Source organism: Carassius carassius, chromosome 20, assembly GCF_963082965.1.
Source record: "Carassius carassius chromosome 20, fCarCar2.1, whole genome shotgun sequence".
NCBI classification, from domain to species: domain Eukaryota; kingdom Metazoa; phylum Chordata; class Actinopteri; order Cypriniformes; family Cyprinidae; genus Carassius; species Carassius carassius.
The window spans coordinates 9,402,407-9,421,935 of record NC_081774.1 but is presented as its reverse complement, the minus strand read 5'-3'; the positions used below and the strand labels follow the sequence as shown (position 1 = coordinate 9,421,935).

Sequence of the window (19,529 nt, the reverse complement as noted above, 5' to 3'; positions counted from 1 at the left end):
TTAGTTTATGGTACATATGAGCAATCACACCTGTATGTAATAATTAAATGACCAATCCACACTAACGGAATAGACTGTCAGGTTGGTTTAGATGAAATATTCGACAAAATAAGTCAAAACAGCAGTTGCTTAACCTGCTGTGTTGAAGGAAACTGTAAGATGTGCACAAGTTCTTGTTAACACACAGTAGCAACTGAAGCACTTAATAGTAATCAATTGCATAACCTAAAACTTAATATTCAAATTAAAACCAGTCTGAGACAGATCTAAGAGCAAATCTGTTTACTGACCTGAGAAAAATGTGGCAAGACCAGATTGTCTCTCATTCTTGTTGACAAAGCAGAATGCCTGCATTTGCAATGACACACAAACAAGAGACCTTACCAGTGCAACTTTACAAGAGACACCAGGGTTGGCTGGCACATTTTTATTGTATATTAAAATTATATGTGTTAATTCAAGACTAAATTATGTGGACAAATATTTTGGGTGAATGAGCACAATGCTGAAAGACTCCTTCCAAATCTATTGTGTACTGGGCACCTGAACTGTCTTATAAGTTTTGTCAGAGGGAAGGCCCACTGTGTGAATCTGTAATAAACTTTTTAAACTGTGATAAACCAGGTGATAGTAACCTCTAGTGCTGACCACTTGGGATCATAAACTTAAAAGTAATTAAATGTGATTTGGAATGCAAAGTAACATGAAAATAGAATTATAATAAAAAAAAATTACTTTAATGCTTTTACAATAATATTTTGCCTCTTTTTCATATTTCTATGTTTGCACCTAAAATCAATTATTTATTTGTTTATTTTACTGACCAAAAGTCAGTCAAAAGTCAGTATAATCCTTTTAATGGGATTCTGTTTAGCTTTTGTTTAAAGTAAATGCAGAAATAGTGCAACCTCAAACTTTGTCATTATCATGATATGAGCATATTTCATAATTTATGGTTTGTTTTTGTGTTTCATAATATTTAGTTTTCATTAAAAAGTGATTACAATTGTAATATTTAAAACATTAATTTTATAATATTATTTCTTAGAACTTCTGTGTAAATTTTTCCTGTTAAACGGACTTAAAAATCATTTTTTATTGTAGTGCATATGGTCTTGACAGGTGAGCTCGAGGATTGTGAATTCCTCAAGTCAAAGTAAACCAGTCAGTCCACTTTTCACCTTTCAAAAATTAATCTGTGACACAAAGTGAGTAAAAGCATAGCTTGCATATAATGTATATACTGGACCAAGTCACTCCTGTAGTTAGGTTTTATATATACTGTATATATATAAAAGAGTTAGCTTTCAATTAACTCTCTCAAAAAAAATTATGATTGTTATATATACCGTATTTTCCGGACTATAAGTCACACTTTTTTTCATAGTTTGGCTGGTCCTGCGACTTATAGACATGTGCGACTTATTTATCCAAATTAATTTGACATGAACTAAGAGAAATTAACTAAGAGAAAACATTACCGTCTACAGGCGCGAGAGGGTGCTCTATGCTGCTCAGTGCTCCTGTACACTGAGCAGTATAGAGCGCCCTCTCGCGGCTGTAGACGGTAATGTTTTCTCTTGGTTCTTGGTTCTAAATAAATGCGATTTATAGTCCAGTGCGACTTATATATGTTTTTTCCTCATCATGCCGTATTTTTGGACTGATGCGACTTATACTTAGGTGCGACTTATAGTCCGTAAATACGTATACGTATATATATATCACACACACAAAACTTACTTGTTATAACTACATGAACAATTATATATTTTTTGTGAGAGTTAATTGAAAGCTTTGAAAATAACTAAATCAAAAGGTAACCTTAACATTTTATTTGTATCATTTGTAAATGGTGTAAAGCAAAAGAGTTGTAACACTTAAAAAAATATTTTAGAGCTCCTTGTATTTAAGTGTTCATAATCCTTTTGGTAAAAAAGTATATTACACATTAATTAATAAATCTGTATAAGATTAAGTGTCATTTGTGATTTCTATAGCTTTTGACCTATAATCAAAAGAGATTTGTATTTTTATGACATCAGTTACTTTTTTATTTATTCAGAAACAGTCTTAATGTTAATTGTGTATTTAACTTTCATTTTATTCAAGTAAGCCTACCCCGGACCCTAAATGTATAAAAGATCTTCCCTGAACTTATAAAATTATAACATTGTAAATATATAAAATTGCTTATGCTTTATGTGAAAATTGGAAATGTAAGAAATAATATACAAACATCTAGAAAAAAAAATCAGGACTAAAGCTATAAATTGTGTTTACATTAAACAAATAACTTAAGGAGGTAAAGTAAAACTTTTCTGTTTGCTATTAAAAACAAATCAAACAAGTGTTCATTATGTTACACAAAATCTGCTAGAATCTGAGGTTAGGAATGACATCTAGCACCGTGATTTGTCTCGGATCATACACACAGTTCTCCTCTAGGCCACTGTTCACCATGCCACAGTTTGGAGGAACCCACGCTGTGTCATATCCATGTTCATACCAGGTCTTCTGTAAAGGATGCCCTTGGTAGTCGATTTTCTTCACCCTTCCCACTTTAACGCTGAGTCTGAGCACAGCAAGCATGTCCCCGTTTGAATGCAGAGGGTAACGGGAGGCTTTTTCAAAACTTCTAGTGACATAGACTCCCGGTCCCAGCATCAAAGGAATCAAAGGAAGGAGAGAAGCCCTCGCTCATGATCCTCATCGCATTCAACATCGTAGTGCCATGATACATTATGTAAGACTGTCTGCCTCTGTGCAAGTTTGGTTGAATGTCATCAGAGAAACACTCAGGGCAACAAGAACAAGAAGAGGTCACAATTACAGATGTCCAAAAAATCTTGCTGCTGTATTCCCACAATAGTTCTCACGTCTGGGAACCAAAACTTCTGATAAATGTTGCAATACATTACAGTTAGTTTCATGGTTTGCTTAAAAAAAATGAAAATTATGTTAATTTATGTCATTTCAAACCTGTATGACTTTTTTTTTTTTTGGAATATATTCTGTATTTACTGTTTTTGTGAAAGGAGTATAAAAGACATTGAGGTCCACAACATGCCATTATATAGACTAAAACATGAACATTTTGGAATTTTGAAATGAATATGAGTATAAATGATGACAGAATATTCATCAACTATTCTTTTAAACAATCTATACTTCTAACACATTGATCAGTTTATCTTCATAGCAAATATCTGTGTTTTTAAATTAGACATAACTTAAAGGCATGTAATGGCAACTTCTCTGAACTAAAACAAAAAAAAAAAAAGTTTGATATTTGGTGAATTTTATATGGGTAGATTACTTACAAATTATAGTCTGTTACTGATTCCAAACAACATGTCAAAAACTGTCATGATCCATTAAATTACACATTTTATGTAACATAATCTGACTACTTTAAGATTACTTTTGTAAGCAAGCAATTTTGTACCATATTGATATCAAAATACAAAGAGAAAGAAAATATACTCCATTTGTTGTTATTAACAACGAGAAGTGCATTAAATGTTACATAATATCATAATTTCGCAAACTGGGTTTTGTGAAGAAATTGCAGGGATTTTGTGAGTTTTATGAAAAAGAATGAGGGAGAATCAATAAATGTAATCATGTAATCGATAAAAAAGTACTGGAACTATAGTCTTATTATGAGTATTTGAAAATGTGAATTGAAAGTGTTTATTTTTTTTAAATAAACCCCTTTTAGGGGAAGTTGTGGCCTGGTGGTTAGAGAATCGGACTCCCAATCGAAGGGTTGTGGGTTCGAGTCCCGGGCCGGCAGGAATTGTGGGTGGGGGGAGTGCATGTACAGTTCTCTCACCACCCTCAATACCACGACTGAGGTGCCCTTGAGCAAGGCACCGAACCCCCAACTGCTCCCCGGGCGCCGCAGCATAAATGGCTGCCCACTGCTTCGGGTGTGTGTTCACAGTGTGTGTGTGTGTTCACTGCTCTGTGTGTGTGCACTTCGGATGGGTTAAATGCAGAGCACAAATTCTGAGTATGGGTCACCATACTTGGCCGAATGTCACTTCACTTCACTTTAATTCAAAATTTTATTTTTCTAGAGTGAACCAGTTCTCTTTAGAACAATATTTTCTATATAGCACTGCAAACTGTATTAATTTAATTACAGTTTAAATAATAATGGATATTACAGCATAAAAAGGCAGCCAACCTACCTCCACAGCAGTGAAGCAGAAATTGAAACATTTTACACATCGTTTCACTTTTATTCCACAATATCAAAGGGGAAGGACCAGAACTGTAGCATTTTCTAAGTACAGTTCAAATATTGGAAACAAAGAAAACAACTAGCTTAAATGTGGGAATTACATTTTATTTGGCTGATTTCTTATTTCATTTCATTCACTGTTATATGTATGTGGTAAGAAAGGCTGGGCTTATGTTAGTTCAACACTACTGAATAATGACAGCTATTTCAGAAACACAAGGAAGTTATTCTTGGTATGTTGACAGTAAATATGCAAGGCAACAGGCATGAAGTAATCCACCATATGATATCTAACTTGAACATCTCAAACTTGCTTATTCTGCACAGTACATGTGGCTCCAGATAAACTTATAAATATGAAAGTTGTTGCATTAGCTAAAAGCACAATGAAAGTGAAGTGACATTCAGCCAAGTATGGTGACCCATACTCAGTATTCGTGCTCTGCATTTAACCCATCCAAAGTGCACACACACAGCAGTGAACAGCCATTAATGCTGCGGGGAGCAGTTTGGGGTTCGGTGCTTTGCTCAAGAGCACTTAAGTCGTGGTATTGACGGCCCAAGACTCAAACCCAGGATTAGGAGTCAAACTCCTTAACAACTAGGCCACTTATAACTTATTAACCAAGTGTCAACTTGATTTTTGTTAGATGTCTATAGCTCCAGGGGTTTCACAAAATCTATGTAGAAGGAAGAAGCTTAAAAACGAGTTTTTATTTTCGGATGGATGAAGACAAGAACATCTGATTGTTTTACACTGCTTCAGCAGCTACTCTACACATTCACTAAGAAAACAATGATTCAAAACAGGCCATATGAGTTTATGGAATTCAGCAGAAATCGAGATATGAAAAATGATAAGCCATATGAAAATGAAACCGAGGATAAGAGAACCGTGATGAAAGATTAATGGATAGTAATGGGGCAGACATATATAACAGAATTAAAATGTGAAGGGATATAAGATAACAATTTATTTTGACTTAAAGGCCTATACATTTTCAAGATTTACTAAAAAGATTAAATGTAATAATTTATTAATTATTAGTGTATTACAGGTTTCATTTGGTTGTTTCTACCGTTGGTTTCATTTTTATTTTTATTTGAAATTAGCACTTCAAAATCCGTCGATAAGATCTAGCAAAAAAACAAAGATACAAGAAAGATCTGACAGCAGAAGACTGCTTGGAATTGCAGAGACCCTCAAGCATGCTTTGCAAAGATTGTGAAAAATAAAGACTGAGATGATGAGCCATTACAATCCAAGGTTGAAATAGACCAGTCTCTTAAAGGGATACTCCACCCCAAAATGAAAACCCCCATGTTGTTCCAAACCCGTAAAAGCTTCATTCGTCTTTAGAACACAGTTTAAGATATTTTGGATGAAAACCAGGAGGCTTGTGACTGTCCCAAGTAAGTTGCACTGTCAAGGTCCAGAATAGTATGAAAGACATCATCAGACTAGTCCAGGGGTCACCAAACTCAGTCCTGGAGGTCCGGTGTCCTGCAGAGTTTAGCTTCAACCCTAATCGATCCAGCTTATCAAGTCTTATTAGCTATACTTGAAACTTCTAGGCAAGTGTGTTGAGGCAAGTTGGAGCTAAACTTTGTGTGCACTTTTGGCATACTTGGCTGTATGTCACATCTGAGTGAACCAAAACTGCACAAGTAATTAAGCAAGATGATAATGTACTGTATAAAGTAAGCTGCGAGGGACATAGGCCTACTCTTTCTCTAAAAATGTGCGCGGCTGTAAAATAAGCGGGAGATGTTTATGCATTCCCGCCGTGATATCACCACAATGACACTTTTTATTAGGCTACAACGAAATAACAACTTTGCTCCACAACTTGAGATGCTAAATTTATATAAGCTATATTCTTCCCTGTGAACTGTTTAGAAAAGTAATACAAAACCAACTTAACAAAAGATCTGACATGTCCCACATGGCCGAATGTAATCGACAACCACGACGTACAGCAAACTGCAAGGTAGCAAGGTCAAGTGAGAATAATGTACTTTTATATTTGCATAATTTCGATACTGTTTAAAATTCAGTATACATTATATACTTTATTGTAGTATGAAGTCAAGCTATGTTAGCATTTGATTTTGCTCATGAGAAGAATATATTTGTCCTTGTGTTTCACCAACAACCTTGTTTGAAGTCCTGTAACCAAATGTCGTTTGGCCTAAGGGCAGTTCAGCTAAAGCAAATAACAAACTAAATTAATTTATAAGCAAATACATTACATATTCCAAAACAATATTTATTATAAAACTGAAGCTCATCTTGTTGCCTTCATTCTCTGAGCATAGGGGAAATAAGAGTACATGAGAGTTTTTGGTGTGTGTGTGTGTGTGTTTCTTTCAGTATTAGATTAGATTTATTCATAGTTAAAGGATAGTGTTTGGCTTCTTTCTGTGGTCTTGTCAATAGCAGTCCTGTGAGTCATTGCTCTGGCTCCCGGAACCACACCCTTATCCTTAAAATTTGAATTCCGCATTGCCAGTGCTATAATCATACTTACAAAGAAACGAAACTCAGTCAAGTACTGCCATCGCCAGCACACACAGTCATGGAGGAAACAGCTTCAGCTCTTCATTCAAGTGGATCCACAGATGTCGAGTGTCATGCATGTGTTGGAAAGAAGCGGAAAGCTGAACAGACTTGTGTTGAGTGTGCATCATCATACTGTGAGCATCATCTTGTCGTGCATAACTCTTTGCATGTGGGAAAGAGGCACAGGCTTGTGGAGCCGAACGCAGTGTTGCAGGAGAACATCTGCCCTGATCATGGCAAAATGCTTTTTCTGTACTGCCGCACAGACCAGCTGTGCATCTGTCACCTGTGCATTACTGATAAACACAGAGGTCATGATGTCATCCCAGTGGAAGAGGAAGTGGCCAAACAACAGGTCAGAAATGTGATTTGGAATGCAAAATATCATTCTTAGAAGTCTGGACCAGGACTCTGTGTTTAGTAGTGGTAGCCTGGTGTTGGTTTTGTAGTGACCGTAACTGCATATGTGCAAGTGATATAGCTAATGGGTGCTATAAGGAAATATTTTTGTGATGGGTGTTTCAGAGTCGGTTGCCCTATAGCTTAAAAAAAAAAAAAAACACCTACATCTATTGGATATTTATCTTAACTTTCCCCTTAGAAATGCATGTATATGTTAGCCTGTTATTTTCCATGGATTCCAAGGATTAAACCACACCCAGATTATTTTAATAAATTCACAAAGGTTTACATTTTAAGGTTTAAAAACTGTGTAATACAGTAAGATCAGTAATATTGTAAAATATTATATATATATATATATATATATATATATAAAATTTTGTTGTTGTTTTTGCAAACTCGTATGATTTAGGCTAATGCAATTGAATTATGGCTACGGAGATAAACACACACACACGCACATATATATATATTCAATATTTTCTTGAAGATTTCAGAAGTTGAAAGTCAGACATTTTTAATGACTGAGGCTGATCATCCAAAAATGGCCAGATACCAGCCTATTACCAGTGGTTAGCATGACACGTTGCTTATGTGGGTGAAATTAATCTAAATCTGGCACATAAAAGGCTTAAAAACACTAGAATTGTACTACTGAGTTGAGCTGCCACTGAACTAATCTTTTTAAGATTAAGTTGGGGGAGTTGCAGAAGCAGACCAATGACATTATTGAAGCTAAGGAGAAAGATGTGCAAGAGCTGAGGCAAGCTGTAGAGCTTTTCAAGGTTAGAGACATTTATCTTTGCTTTGAAACTGTAACTGTCTTCATTGTCAATGGTATTGTATTGCTTGCATAGCTAAAGACATCCACTCTGCACTCTCTTCATTCTTAGGCTTCAGCAATTAAGGCACTGGAGAAGAATGAGAAGAACTTCACTGAGCTGATCCAGTCTATAAAGAACAATCAATGCAAAGTAACAGAGCTGATTCAAGGACAGACAAAGTCTGCAGTGAAAGAAGCGGAGGGATTTATAAAGACTCTACAGCAGGAGATCAGTAATATGAGGAACTTAGATGCAGATTTACAATGCCTGCAGCTGCTCTCTCATACTAACACTGATGTTCGATTTCTAGAGGTATCAGTGATTAAAAATGGCTGTGAAACAGAAAAGAATGACTGTTGAATTGTCTTGTAAAATCTTCAGGTAAAAGTTCAAGTCACATCTAAGGTGTGTTTTCTCTCTCTCTCTACAGAGCGCTGTGTCTCTGCCCTCACTGACTGAGTATAAAAAAACATTTGTCTTCCTTGTGCATCCGTACAATTCTTTTGAGCGTGATTCCTTGGCGGTTAATGAACTAATAGAAAAGCTAAACACGACCAGCAAGTTGAGTTTACTCATGATTTCCAAAAAAGGTTAATAGATAAATACATTTCATGTTTATACTATGGGTACTTCTCCATTTGAAAGGCTGCATTCTAGTGTTGAGAGGGACTTGAGCCTGGAACCCTCAGAAGGACACAGCCTTACTAGTAATCAGCCTTACAATTAAAGGATTAGTTCACGTCCAGAATAAACAATTCCTGATAATTTACTCATCCCCATGTCACCCAAGATGTTCATGTATTTCTTTCTTCAGTCGCAAAGAAATTAAGTTTTTTTTAGGAAAACATTCCAAGATTTTTCTCCGTACAGTGGACTTCAGTGGCCGCCAATGGGCTCACATTATATACCCAATGGGCTCTACAACGATCCCAGCCGAGGAATAACGGTCTTATCTAGGGAAACGATCAGTCATTTTCTAAAAAAAGAAAAATAAATAAACTTTCTATAATTTTTAACCACAAATGTTCATCTTGCAATAGCTCCGCAATGCATGCGCAACTTCATGCATTATGTAATCAAGTTAGAAAGGTCATGTTTGGTCTTCGTCCATGCTCTTCAGTAAAAAGGGAGGGTGGGCAGAAAAACTCCATCTTGTTTTCTCCCCCAAATTCAAAATCATCCGACATTGTTGTTTTACCTTTTTTCACAAGTTCACGCTTACATATGATTAGCTGATGTATGGAATGCATATTTGGCGTGCTGTCCAGGGAAGGGCTCTGAGCTCGGCAATGGCCCGAACCTAGAGTACCCCCCCCCCCTTCCCCGTATAGTTGTAAAGTGAACTCGAAGTGAGGAGATGGGGTGGAGGAGGGATGCTGATAAACCGTCAATGGATAGAGGTAAGTCAGCTGTATTTAAACTGTGGTATTGATTACTTGATTGTGGTCCACCGGTGTTGATTAGGCTAAGTATCTGACGCGCTCCTCCCTAACCTTGTAAATAAAACTTCATTTGTATTAGGCATTTGACTTTCTTTGCACATTTGCTTTGTAAACACTGGGTCGGTACTTTCGCCCTTGTTGTGTTTGCGAAGGACTCAATAATCACACCGTGTAGCTTTGTTTATGTTGCCGTTTATCAACTGACGTGAAACTTACATTCTATGACCTTTGCCGTAAATCAATGCCATAACCTTTAAAGGCACAGTAACCTGTCACTCGCAGTGCATAACCAAACATAGTCCAACGGGACCCAATACTGAACATTTTCAGACATAACATTTTCCCCCCACCCCCCTGGAAACTGTAACATAACTTTTAACCCACATTCCCCAGTGTCACTCACTATCACCCTGTCACATAGTCCCCATGCCAGACAGGCGGGACCCTCATTCTCTGAGGGCGTGCTGGCCGTGAAAAGGCGTCAGGCAATGCTGGTGGACTACCCCCCAACCGGTTAGCTCTTGGCCTAGGCTGCCAACCCAGAGCCGCTGCTGTGGACAGAGGTGATGCAGGTGCTGAGGGAGCTGCGACTCTGTGCAGGCGGTTCGAGTGCCAACGAGTCCCATTCTCCAGTCTATAAGTGGCCGGCCCCAACTTCTTAGTCACCCTCAGGGGTTCTGACCAGTATGACTGTAGCTTATTTTGGCGGTGGAGGTGTTTGATCCTGACCCAAACCCCTGGAGAAAGTGAGGGGATCTGCACTCTGTGCGTGGCATCAAACCTCTCTTTCATCCGAGCCTGTGAACCTTTTACCCGAGCTCTGGCTTCCTGGAGCCCTGGGCTCCCACGAGCAGGAGCTGGCTCAGCTCTCAAGCAGTCCAGTGGTTGCTTTAGTTCACGCCCAATCATGAGCAATGCAGGTGACACTCCCGTGGTGGAATGCTTGGATGCCCGGATGGTCAGGAGAGTTTGGTTGAGTGCATCGCTGAAGGTTTTCCCTTCCTCCAGACAGGCTCTGATTCCATTTTTGAGAGTTTTGTTCAGTCTTTCCACCCCCCCATTACTCTCCGGGTGATACACTGCCGTCCTGATGTGCTTGACGGACCGTACCGTGAGGAACTCCATAAACTCTCCAGACACAAATTGGGGCCCGTTATCCGTTGTGATGACCCTGGGGAGGCCCCAGCGCCCAAACAGTTTGTCCAGGCGGTCGATGATGGAGTGAGCAGTGATGGAGCTCAGCTGAAAAACCTCTGGCCACTTCGAATGAAGGTCGTGCACAACCAGCAGGTAGCGAGCGTGAGCCGGTGCCCCGTGGAGTTCTCCACAGAGGTCGATCTGAATATGTTCCCAGGGTGAGGACGGCCAAGAGGTCGGGGTGAGAGGGGCTGTGGCAGGCTGACCAGTTTTCCCACTCAGGAGGCAGCAAGCGCAGTTACGTACCAGCTCCTCAACATCCGAGTCTATGTGGGGCCACCACACTGTGTCACGGCAGCGCTGCTTCACCTTAACCACCCCCAGGTGCCCCTCATGCGCCATGTGTAGCACTCTGGGCCTGAGAATTTCAGGAACGACCGCACGGTGGCCACGGGCCAGGCACACCGCTCCCCAGCAGGAGAGCTCGTTGCGGAAGCGGTAATAGGGGAGCAGTCTGTCATCTACTTTGGCAGGCCAGCCGTCCTGGACGTAGGTACGGAGAGTTGTGAGGGCCTCGTCAGCAGCTGAGGCCTGCTGCAGCTCCGCCAGAGTGACTACTGAACTGAGAGGCCCATGCAGGATGTGGACCCAGTCTTCATCGCTCTCTGTGTCTGATGTCACCCCGCCTGCATCTTTCGTCACCGACACGGCTCTAGACAGGAGGTCGGCCAACGTGTTGGCCCGCCCAGGCATAAACTCCAGACTGAAGTTATACTGGTTCAGCCTGTCAGCCCACCTTAGCAGTCTCATGGGCCTGTGCCCCGAGCCTTGAGTCGCCAGCAGTGCCGTCAGCGCTTGGTGGTCTGTGCGGATGGTAAAAGGCCTCCCATATAGGTAAACATGCCAGCGTTCGCATGCCCACAGGCAGGCCAGGGCCTCCCTCTCCCCCACCGAATACTTCTGCTCAGCTGTAGTAAGTGCCCGTGAGGCGAAAGCCACCGGGCGTTCCACCCCCTCTTGAGTCTGGGAGAGCACAGCGCCTAGCGCCACCCCGGAGGCGTCGCAGGTGACCATGGTGGGCGCGGTCAAGCTGAAATGGGTCAGTGTGGGTGGGGACGTGAGCTGCCGTTTGATGATGCGCACAGCTTCGTGGCAGGCCGGGGTCCAGTCCCAGGTAACATCCTTCCTGAGCAGCCGGCGCAGGGGGGCCGTTGAGTCAGAGTAGTGTGGCATGAATCTGAGGTAGTAGGCGGCCATCCCCAGGAAGGAAGACAGCTGGGATGGCGACTGCGGGTCTGGTAGGGACAGAATGGCCTCAGTGTGTGACATTATCGGGGCGATGCCCTCTTTTGAGAGCCTGAAACCCAGGAACTCGACCTCCTCAACACCGAACATGCATTTCTCAGAGTTCAGTGTGACCCCATGCTGTTCGAAACGCTGAAAGACCTGCTCCAGGCGATCATCATGCAGTGTGGTCGAGGGCGCATGCACCACCACGTCATCTAGGTAGATGGAGACACCCTGGATACCAGCCAATATGAGTGACATTATCTTCTGAAAACAGCTCGGGGCTGATGACAGTCCAAATGCCATGCGTTTAAATCTGAAAACCCCCACGTGCGTGACAAACGCTGTAAGGTCCATGCTGGCCGGTGCTAGAGGAACCTGCAGGTAGCCGTTACGTAAGTCCATCTTACTGAAAACAATGGAGCCGTGGAAATGGCTAGTGAGCTCCTCCGCCGTTGGTAGGGGGTACTTATCAGGAATGATGGCTTTGTTAACGTCTGTGAGGTCGACACAGAGTCGCAGTCCGCCCCCTTTTCTCTTGGCTATCACCAGGTTAGACACCCACGGCGAGGCATCGACGGGCTCTATAACGTCCGCCTCCACCAGGCGATGCAGCTCGGCCTCCACCGCGTCACGGAGAGCCAGGGGGATGCGCCGTAGGGGCTGGATAACAGGGCGGACTGCCAGGTCAACAGTGGGCTGGTGTACAAATCCAGTCATGTGGCCCAGGCCGTTGAATAGTTGTGGGTAGCGGTCAGACCAGGAGGTGGCAACCTGCAGGACATGCAGGCCCCTAGCATCACTCACAGTAAAACCCAGGGCAAGGAACAAGTCTAGGCCCATAATGTTAGCTCCCTTCCGGGTAATACAGAACTTGGTGGCAGGCGCACATTGTTGATCATATCTGACGGGAAGGCAGGCCACACCCAGAGTAGAGATGGGAAAATGGCCGTAGCCTAACAGGGGTTTAGCCGCTGCTTCCAGAGGCACGTGACTGAAGAAGCGGTCATATGTACATTTGTTCAGGATTGACACTTTAGCGCCTGTGTCCACGAGGAGTGGAATGAGAGCTGTGCCCACATGGCAAGTGCAGAGCTTGAACGAAGGCTGTGAGGTCTGTACAGTGTTTATGGGAACAGCAGCAGTATCATGGCAAGCTGGAGAGGAGCGACAGCAGCGTGCAAAATGGTTCAACTTGTTGCAGTTATGACAACGTTTTCCCTGGGCAGGGCATGACTGATCTCTGGTTGCATGTTTAGGGGAACCACAGTTGCTACAGCTTTTGTGCCCACTCTCCCTGGGCCCCCTGTCCACTCTCTGTACGTCCAAACTGTCACTCACCCTGTCAGCCGCTGCTGCCGTCCCTGTATGCTGAACTGATGGTGGTGATGACGTCACAGGCTCGTGCGCAGCGCGGCCGAACTTGCGCGCCTCCATTAGAGCCGTTTCCAACTGCTTCCCAATTACTAAAGCGTCCGCTAGTGTCGTGGAGTCTGGCTCTAGTAAAAGTCTCTCCCTCAGTTGGTTACATGACGTTTTCTCTATTAACTGGTCAACTATAAGTCCATCCTCCAAAGCCCCAAACTCACAAAGTCTAGCCAGCTCACGTAATGCTGATACATAGTGGGCAACGGTCTCACCCGGCGTTTGTGTCCTCTGACGAAACTCAAAACGGTGCATCCGCCGGCTTCTTCCAGAGCTGAAGTGAGCCTTCAAGGCGGCCGTGGCTGTGACGTACTTATCATCCGATAAGGTAAGCGTGGCGAAGATTCGCTGTCCTTCCTGCCCGAGGCAATGGCGCAGAAGCGCGCACTTCCTCGCCTCCGCTAGATCCGAGTGTCCTAAAGCCAGCAAATAATCCTCAAACGACGCCAGCCAGCGATCCCAGGGAACAGCTGGATCACCGGGAACAGGTAGGAAAGGTGGCGGAGGTGGTAGGACAAGTTCAGACATCCTCGTTCGCCAAATGTTGTGTTTGCGAAGGACTCAATAATCACACCGTGTAGCTTTGTTTATGTTGCCGTTTATCAACTGACGTGAAACTTACATTCTATGACCTTTGCCGTAAATCAATGCCATAACCTTTAAAGGCACAGTAACCTGTCACTCGCAGTGCATAACCAAACATAGTCCAACGGGACCCAATACTGAACATTTTCAGACATAACAGCCCTCATCACACATGACCTTCCCAACGTGACTATGTAGTTTGTGAAGTCAAGTTTGTGCAAGATGAGCATTTGTGGTTAAAGAGGGTGAATAAATTATCAGGAATTTTTTTTTTATGGAAGTGAACTAATCCTTTAAGAAGCACCCTATGTCTGCAAATCACCTTATCTATTTTTCTTTGCAGTGAAAAACACTAGAATCGTAAGATCACCACCACCACAGACACGGGAGGAGTTTCTACGGTGTAAGTTTCCAATACAGAACTGAACACGCAGAAGCATTTATTTTCTGATTGTGAAGTAATGCAACATACTCCTTTATGTTTGGTGTACTAATATTGCATCATGTCCATCTATCTATCTCAGATGCATCAAAACTCACTTTTAATACCAACTCAGCACATGAAAGTCTCATCTTGAGGAACGAGAACAAGGAGGTGAAGGCCTCGCACCTGCTTCAGGACTATCCTGAACACACTCAGAGATTTAACTGCAGGGTACAGATCCTGTGCAATGAAGCTCTGAGAGGGTCCCCTAAATATTGGGAAGTAGAGATTGGCGGGGGCACTTGGATCTGCATTGCTGTGTCCTACCAAGGGATCCGTAGAAAAGGCAAACAGCGTACACTCTTTGGGAGAAATGCCCAGTCATGGGGACTACGCTGTAAAAGTGTCCATATAGAATTTTGGCATGACAATAAGACAACATTTTCAACGTTTCAATCACATGGCTCAAAAATAGGAGTGTATTTGGACTACAGGGCTGGAATCTTGGCATTTTACAACGTGTCTGACAACATGAGTCTCATTTATAAGCACCAAACTGTTTTTAAAGAGCCTGTTTATCCTGGGTTCGGACTTGCTGGGAATGGTTCCTACGTGAGACTTTGCGATCCAGTGAAAAATGACACCAAAACATCCCTTTCTTCTCCATTTATGTTTGGCAGTTTTTAAGTTGTAGTGTTTACACATGCAGCTGAGCTGACATGAAGTTCACTGACTGAATTCTCAAACTAGTATGCAATCATTCATTAGGATTTGGAGGAAAGATGTGGTTTTTGCATGTAGACACTTGGTGGCAGCACTAGATAAGTTTTAAATTCAGCCTTTTTATAGCAGCATCTTGGCAATTTAGCCAAGAGTAACCAAAGAGAAAAAAATTCATGTTTTGTATTATATAAATCATTGAATGTTTATTGAATGATTGATTTTATATACTGCTTTATAAATGATAGCAATATGCATAATCTCTATTTTTAACATCTTCTGAATATTTATGATATTATTATCTCCTTATACTAATGTTGCAGGTGCATATCCATTTCACATCTGCTGATCTGTCGTCTATCTAATCCTTCCGCCACATCCACAAACTATGTGTGTTCCTGTACCCACAATCTGTCTATATTTTATTTTTCCGGTATGCATTAGTCCATCTCTCCTGTCATGCTCCCTTCAGGCTGCAATCTTTTACTGTTCCAACAGTTAGACCTACATGCCCCCCCCCCCCACTCCTTAAAAGACACAAACGCACATACTCACACACACAATATCTCATTGAGCAGATACTGAGGCCCAGAGGGTTGGTATAAGGGACAAAACCAAAGCCAGTCGCCTCCTGCACTCCCCCCTGCTGCCCACCCTTCCAAACACAAAATCAGCCTAGGGGTAGGTGTAGGGCAGACACGGTTTCAACAGAGCAAGCAATGCCAGAGCAACAGAGAAACGCAGGAAATGTGTGTAGAGGGAAGGATAGGCACTAGCGAACATCATAGAGAGAGAAAGTGTGCCATGGTCCTCAGGGAGCCCATTTACAGTTCTGTCCAATCACAGACATCATTTTCTGCCTGTATTATCCTTTTATGAGTGATGGGGATTTTAAAATACTCTATTATGAAAGAAACCATTTCTCTCACTGCCAAGGACACTGACACTAGTCTCTATAAATACCCGTTTTTATTCACTGAGTCACTGTATAGACTCGAAATGCTAGGCACAAACACCTCCTAGCAATTACCCAGCAGGCAGATGCTGAGGTCTGTCACTTACTGCTAACAAGGTGCATGACTCTCTTGATGCTGTTGGAGTAAGTTGTTGTATAATACACAGTTTTCTTTCTCACACTGATGTATTTCCTGTTGAATAGAGAGGTTTGCCTGAGACAGGAAGTCTGTGAGTGTTTATTATTATTATTATTATTATTTTTAATTAATAGCCCCGTAGGCTAGTCAGTTGCAAGTGGTCTTGGGGGAGGGGCTTATTCTAAAGATCATTTGATTGGACAAAAATTTGTACAGTGCAAGATGAGTCATCAATATTTATGGCCTGTTTTCCCAAGCTAAAAGTGCTATTTTGCTAAGAGAACACTAAGCATATTAATTATCCTCAAAGCTTACAGTTGTGCAAGAAAATCCACAGAACATTTCCTGCTTGTTTTACTACCTGTTATTATGGGCGTATCTGCATGGAATGTCAATATTAGCCTAACAACCAGAGTGCTTCTACACCCTTGTTATTCAACTAACATTTCCCTCTGATTTTAGGGATAAATTATGGGTAGGGGTAGGGATAGGGTTATGTATATGTTTTTGCAACAAAAAATGTTGATCCAGGAACGTGTCTTAATGGCAAAATCCTACCAAGCAACCCTATCTAGCTAGCTATCTATACACTGTAGTAGACTTTTAAATGGATACTTATGAAATAATGTACTTAATTATTAGTAATTAAACATTTGTATTGAAGAAGTTGCAATTTAATACATTTCAGTTGTATTATGTTTAAATGTAATATGACAAACTTTAAATTACAATCAATCACTTAACGTACTTTAGCACTTTAGCACTTAAGGTTAAAGCATGACAAAATATTATTAAAACATGGTGATTTATATTGTACTTTAAAGTAAAACTTTTAATTTGACATTATTACAAAGTGCACTGTCAAAGAGTGCCAATAACAGTCTTTAAGTAGCTTACACTTAAGTGGCATTTTATTTCATTATTATATTATCAAAAAACTACAGTTTTTAAAATAATTTTTTTATTACATTATTTAAAGTAGCTACACTACAAGTGCTCAAACGCATCTCGTTTTCACAAGGGTCTATCTATCTATCTATCTATCTATCTATCTATCTATCTATCTATCTATCTATCTATCTATCATGCACGTCTATATATTAAGTCAAAAGATGAAAGGACTTCAGTCATGTTCATATCCAGGCACAAACCTTGCGTGTGCATTATTAAATCATCACTTTACATATACACGCACGCTTGTGTGTGAACTCCTCTCTCATGCCCTCCTCCTCCTCCCCTCGCTGGCTCTCTTCAGTATGATATGTTTATATGCATTGGCTGAGTGAGATCGTGCATTATAGCTGCTCCTGCTTGATAAGGAAAGGAAGAGGAGAGGGCGCTGGACGTCATGGCATCCAAAGACACCGTCGCGTATGCTTTTCTCACCGTGAGTCGGGAGATGACAGGTGATTAAATCCAATCGCTCTTTTTCTTCTTCCTATCCGACATTCGACAGGCGCACCGTGGGATTTGTTAAGCGCGTCCCCGCTCGCGCCCGGTGATTTGTGTTTTAGTGGTTTGAAATCTTCACAGCCTTCAATGTTTGATAATTTGCAGATTTGTGAAGATGTAATGATTTCTCATACAGATTGCATGTGATTAACGGTAGAATCATTCATTTAGCGGGTGAGCATGTGTGCTTATGGTTGCTTTAATGACGGTCACTTCGTGTCCCTCTTCAAAATACTAAATTTGTGCAAATCGATCAGTTGGATTCTTGTATGTGTGTGTGTGTGTGTTGCGTTCGCCTGCAGTGTGTAGGTAGTGGTATGTGCGCGAGCGCGCATAATGCTGTTCTCTCTTTGATGTGTCTCAGATATGAGTTAGCCTACTTTCAGTTCTTTACACATTTGTGTATAGCTGCTGACGCAAGTTCACGGAGAAGCTGATACACTTCAGTCACATTCATCATGTGTGTCTTCAGGGCTGATGGAACACACTCATCATAGAGGTCGTCATCTTTGCGCACGGTGATGCGTCCTCACACTTACTGACACTAAAATGACACACTGAACACACACTAGCAGTTTGTCATTTGGAGCGCTCTCACTGTTAATTACCTTCACACATTATTATCTTCCTTCGGTAATTAATCACTATTACTAACCCAGTATTTACTGTCCTGCTCCCAGGCGCTTGCACTCTCTATTTCAATTTCAATTTATTGCACTGGGGGAAAGCAATGTTAGAAATGATAACTTGTTAATGCATATGTGTCTGATCATGGTCCACAAAACAAGTCATAAAAGTCACTTTTTCAAAACTGAGATTTATTCATCATCTGAAAGCTGAATAAATAAGCTTACCATTGATGTATGGTTTGTTAAGACAGGACAATATTTGAATATCTGGAATCCGAGGGTGCAAAAAAAAAAAATATATATATATATATATATTTAGGAAAATCACCTTTAAAATATATAATATCTTCATGGAAAATGATATTTACTTATTATCCTAATGATTTTTGGCATAAAAGAAAAATCGATAATTTATTTATTGTTGTTGGCTATTGCTACAAATATGCCCGTGCTATTTATGACTGGTTTTGTGGTCCAGAGTCACATATTTAGACATATATAGTATGAGACAACACATTATCTTATCATAAAGCTTTTTTATTGTCTTATAATTTACAGTGATATTAAGTATTTAAAAAGGCTATACATATACTTTTATGGTAATATCAGGGTTGTCACTTTAATTTACAGGGCACAGGACCAAATTATTGGGACCAGTAAGCTAGGGGACCTTAATATGCCCCCATTGCTTTGGGCCCGGGACAGTGTTCCCATTTGTCTTTCCATGACGATGGGTCTGGGTAAAATATTTTGGGTAAAATATTCTGGGTTAGATAAGTTTATAGCTTTTATAAGTATAATCAACTTATAATTTATGGGGAAAGTGCAATTCCCATTATTATTTGTGTGAAATTGTTTTAATTAATGTATAAACATTTTTTATTTCTGGTATTAATTAGGCTATTTACATTACATTGGCGTGTTAAAGTTATTTAGATCATGTTTATTGCATTATTCTGCCATTTGTGGGGCTTGTGATGATGTTGGTGTGGGTGACACTGTTCATTCTATTACTGGTCACTGGAGAGGCGAATTTTGATGAATTGTGAGTCATCATGTGGCCTTCCATTGTACCATCTGTATCATTATCAGCACTTTTGCAGTAATCTACAGATTCTAATAGCTCAGATACGATGGTGTATTAATATTATTTTTCTTTTGGAAAAGCTGAAAAGTCAAAATGGTGAACAGTCCCGACTAAAAACCAAACTTTCTCATGCACACTGTAGAGTAAATTCAGATCAATTATGCCGCTTTAGACAATAAACATCTCATAGCAATACGCCTGAATTC

The 19,529-nt window shown here is 41.0% G+C and overlaps 2 protein-coding genes across 3 annotated transcripts in view; both read left to right on the top strand.

The window, feature by feature from the left end:
• The first annotated feature begins 6,731 nt into the window (after positions 1-6,731).
• On the top strand, positions 6,732-15,192 carry LOC132095748 (tripartite motif-containing protein 16-like). Its single transcript, XM_059500856.1, has 6 exons — positions 6,732-7,170; positions 7,907-8,002; positions 8,111-8,353; positions 8,472-8,631; positions 14,261-14,320; positions 14,442-15,192. Exons 1-6 carry the CDS (start codon positions 6,832-6,834, stop codon positions 15,026-15,028), a joined length of 1,485 nt encoding a protein of 494 aa, XP_059356839.1. The 5' UTR covers positions 6,732-6,831; the 3' UTR covers positions 15,029-15,192.
• Positions 15,193-17,407: 2,215 nt separating this feature from the next.
• The window catches only part of LOC132096242 (capping protein, Arp2/3 and myosin-I linker protein 3-like), a 59,677-nt gene continuing 57,555 nt past the window's right edge, over positions 17,408-19,529 (top strand). For both annotated transcript variants that reach the window (XM_059501492.1, XM_059501490.1), the window contains exon 1: positions 17,408-17,561. In XM_059501492.1, the coding sequence (XP_059357475.1) occupies positions 17,504-17,561 (58 nt within the window). In that variant the 5' untranslated portion in view covers positions 17,408-17,503. The remainder of the gene's footprint in view (positions 17,562-19,529) is intronic.

Coding starts and splice junctions, on each gene's coding strand:
- LOC132095748 (XM_059500856.1), top strand. CDS start 6,832: ATGGAGGAAACAGCTTCAGCTCTTCATTCAAGTGGATCCACAGATGTC. Junction 8,354..8,471: donor CTGATGTTCGATTTCTAGAG/GTATCAGTGATT, acceptor CTCTCTCTACAG/AGCGCTGTGTCTCTGCCCTC. Junction 8,632..14,260: donor ACTCATGATTTCCAAAAAAG/GTTAATAGATAA, acceptor TTTTCTTTGCAG/TGAAAAACACTAGAATCGTA.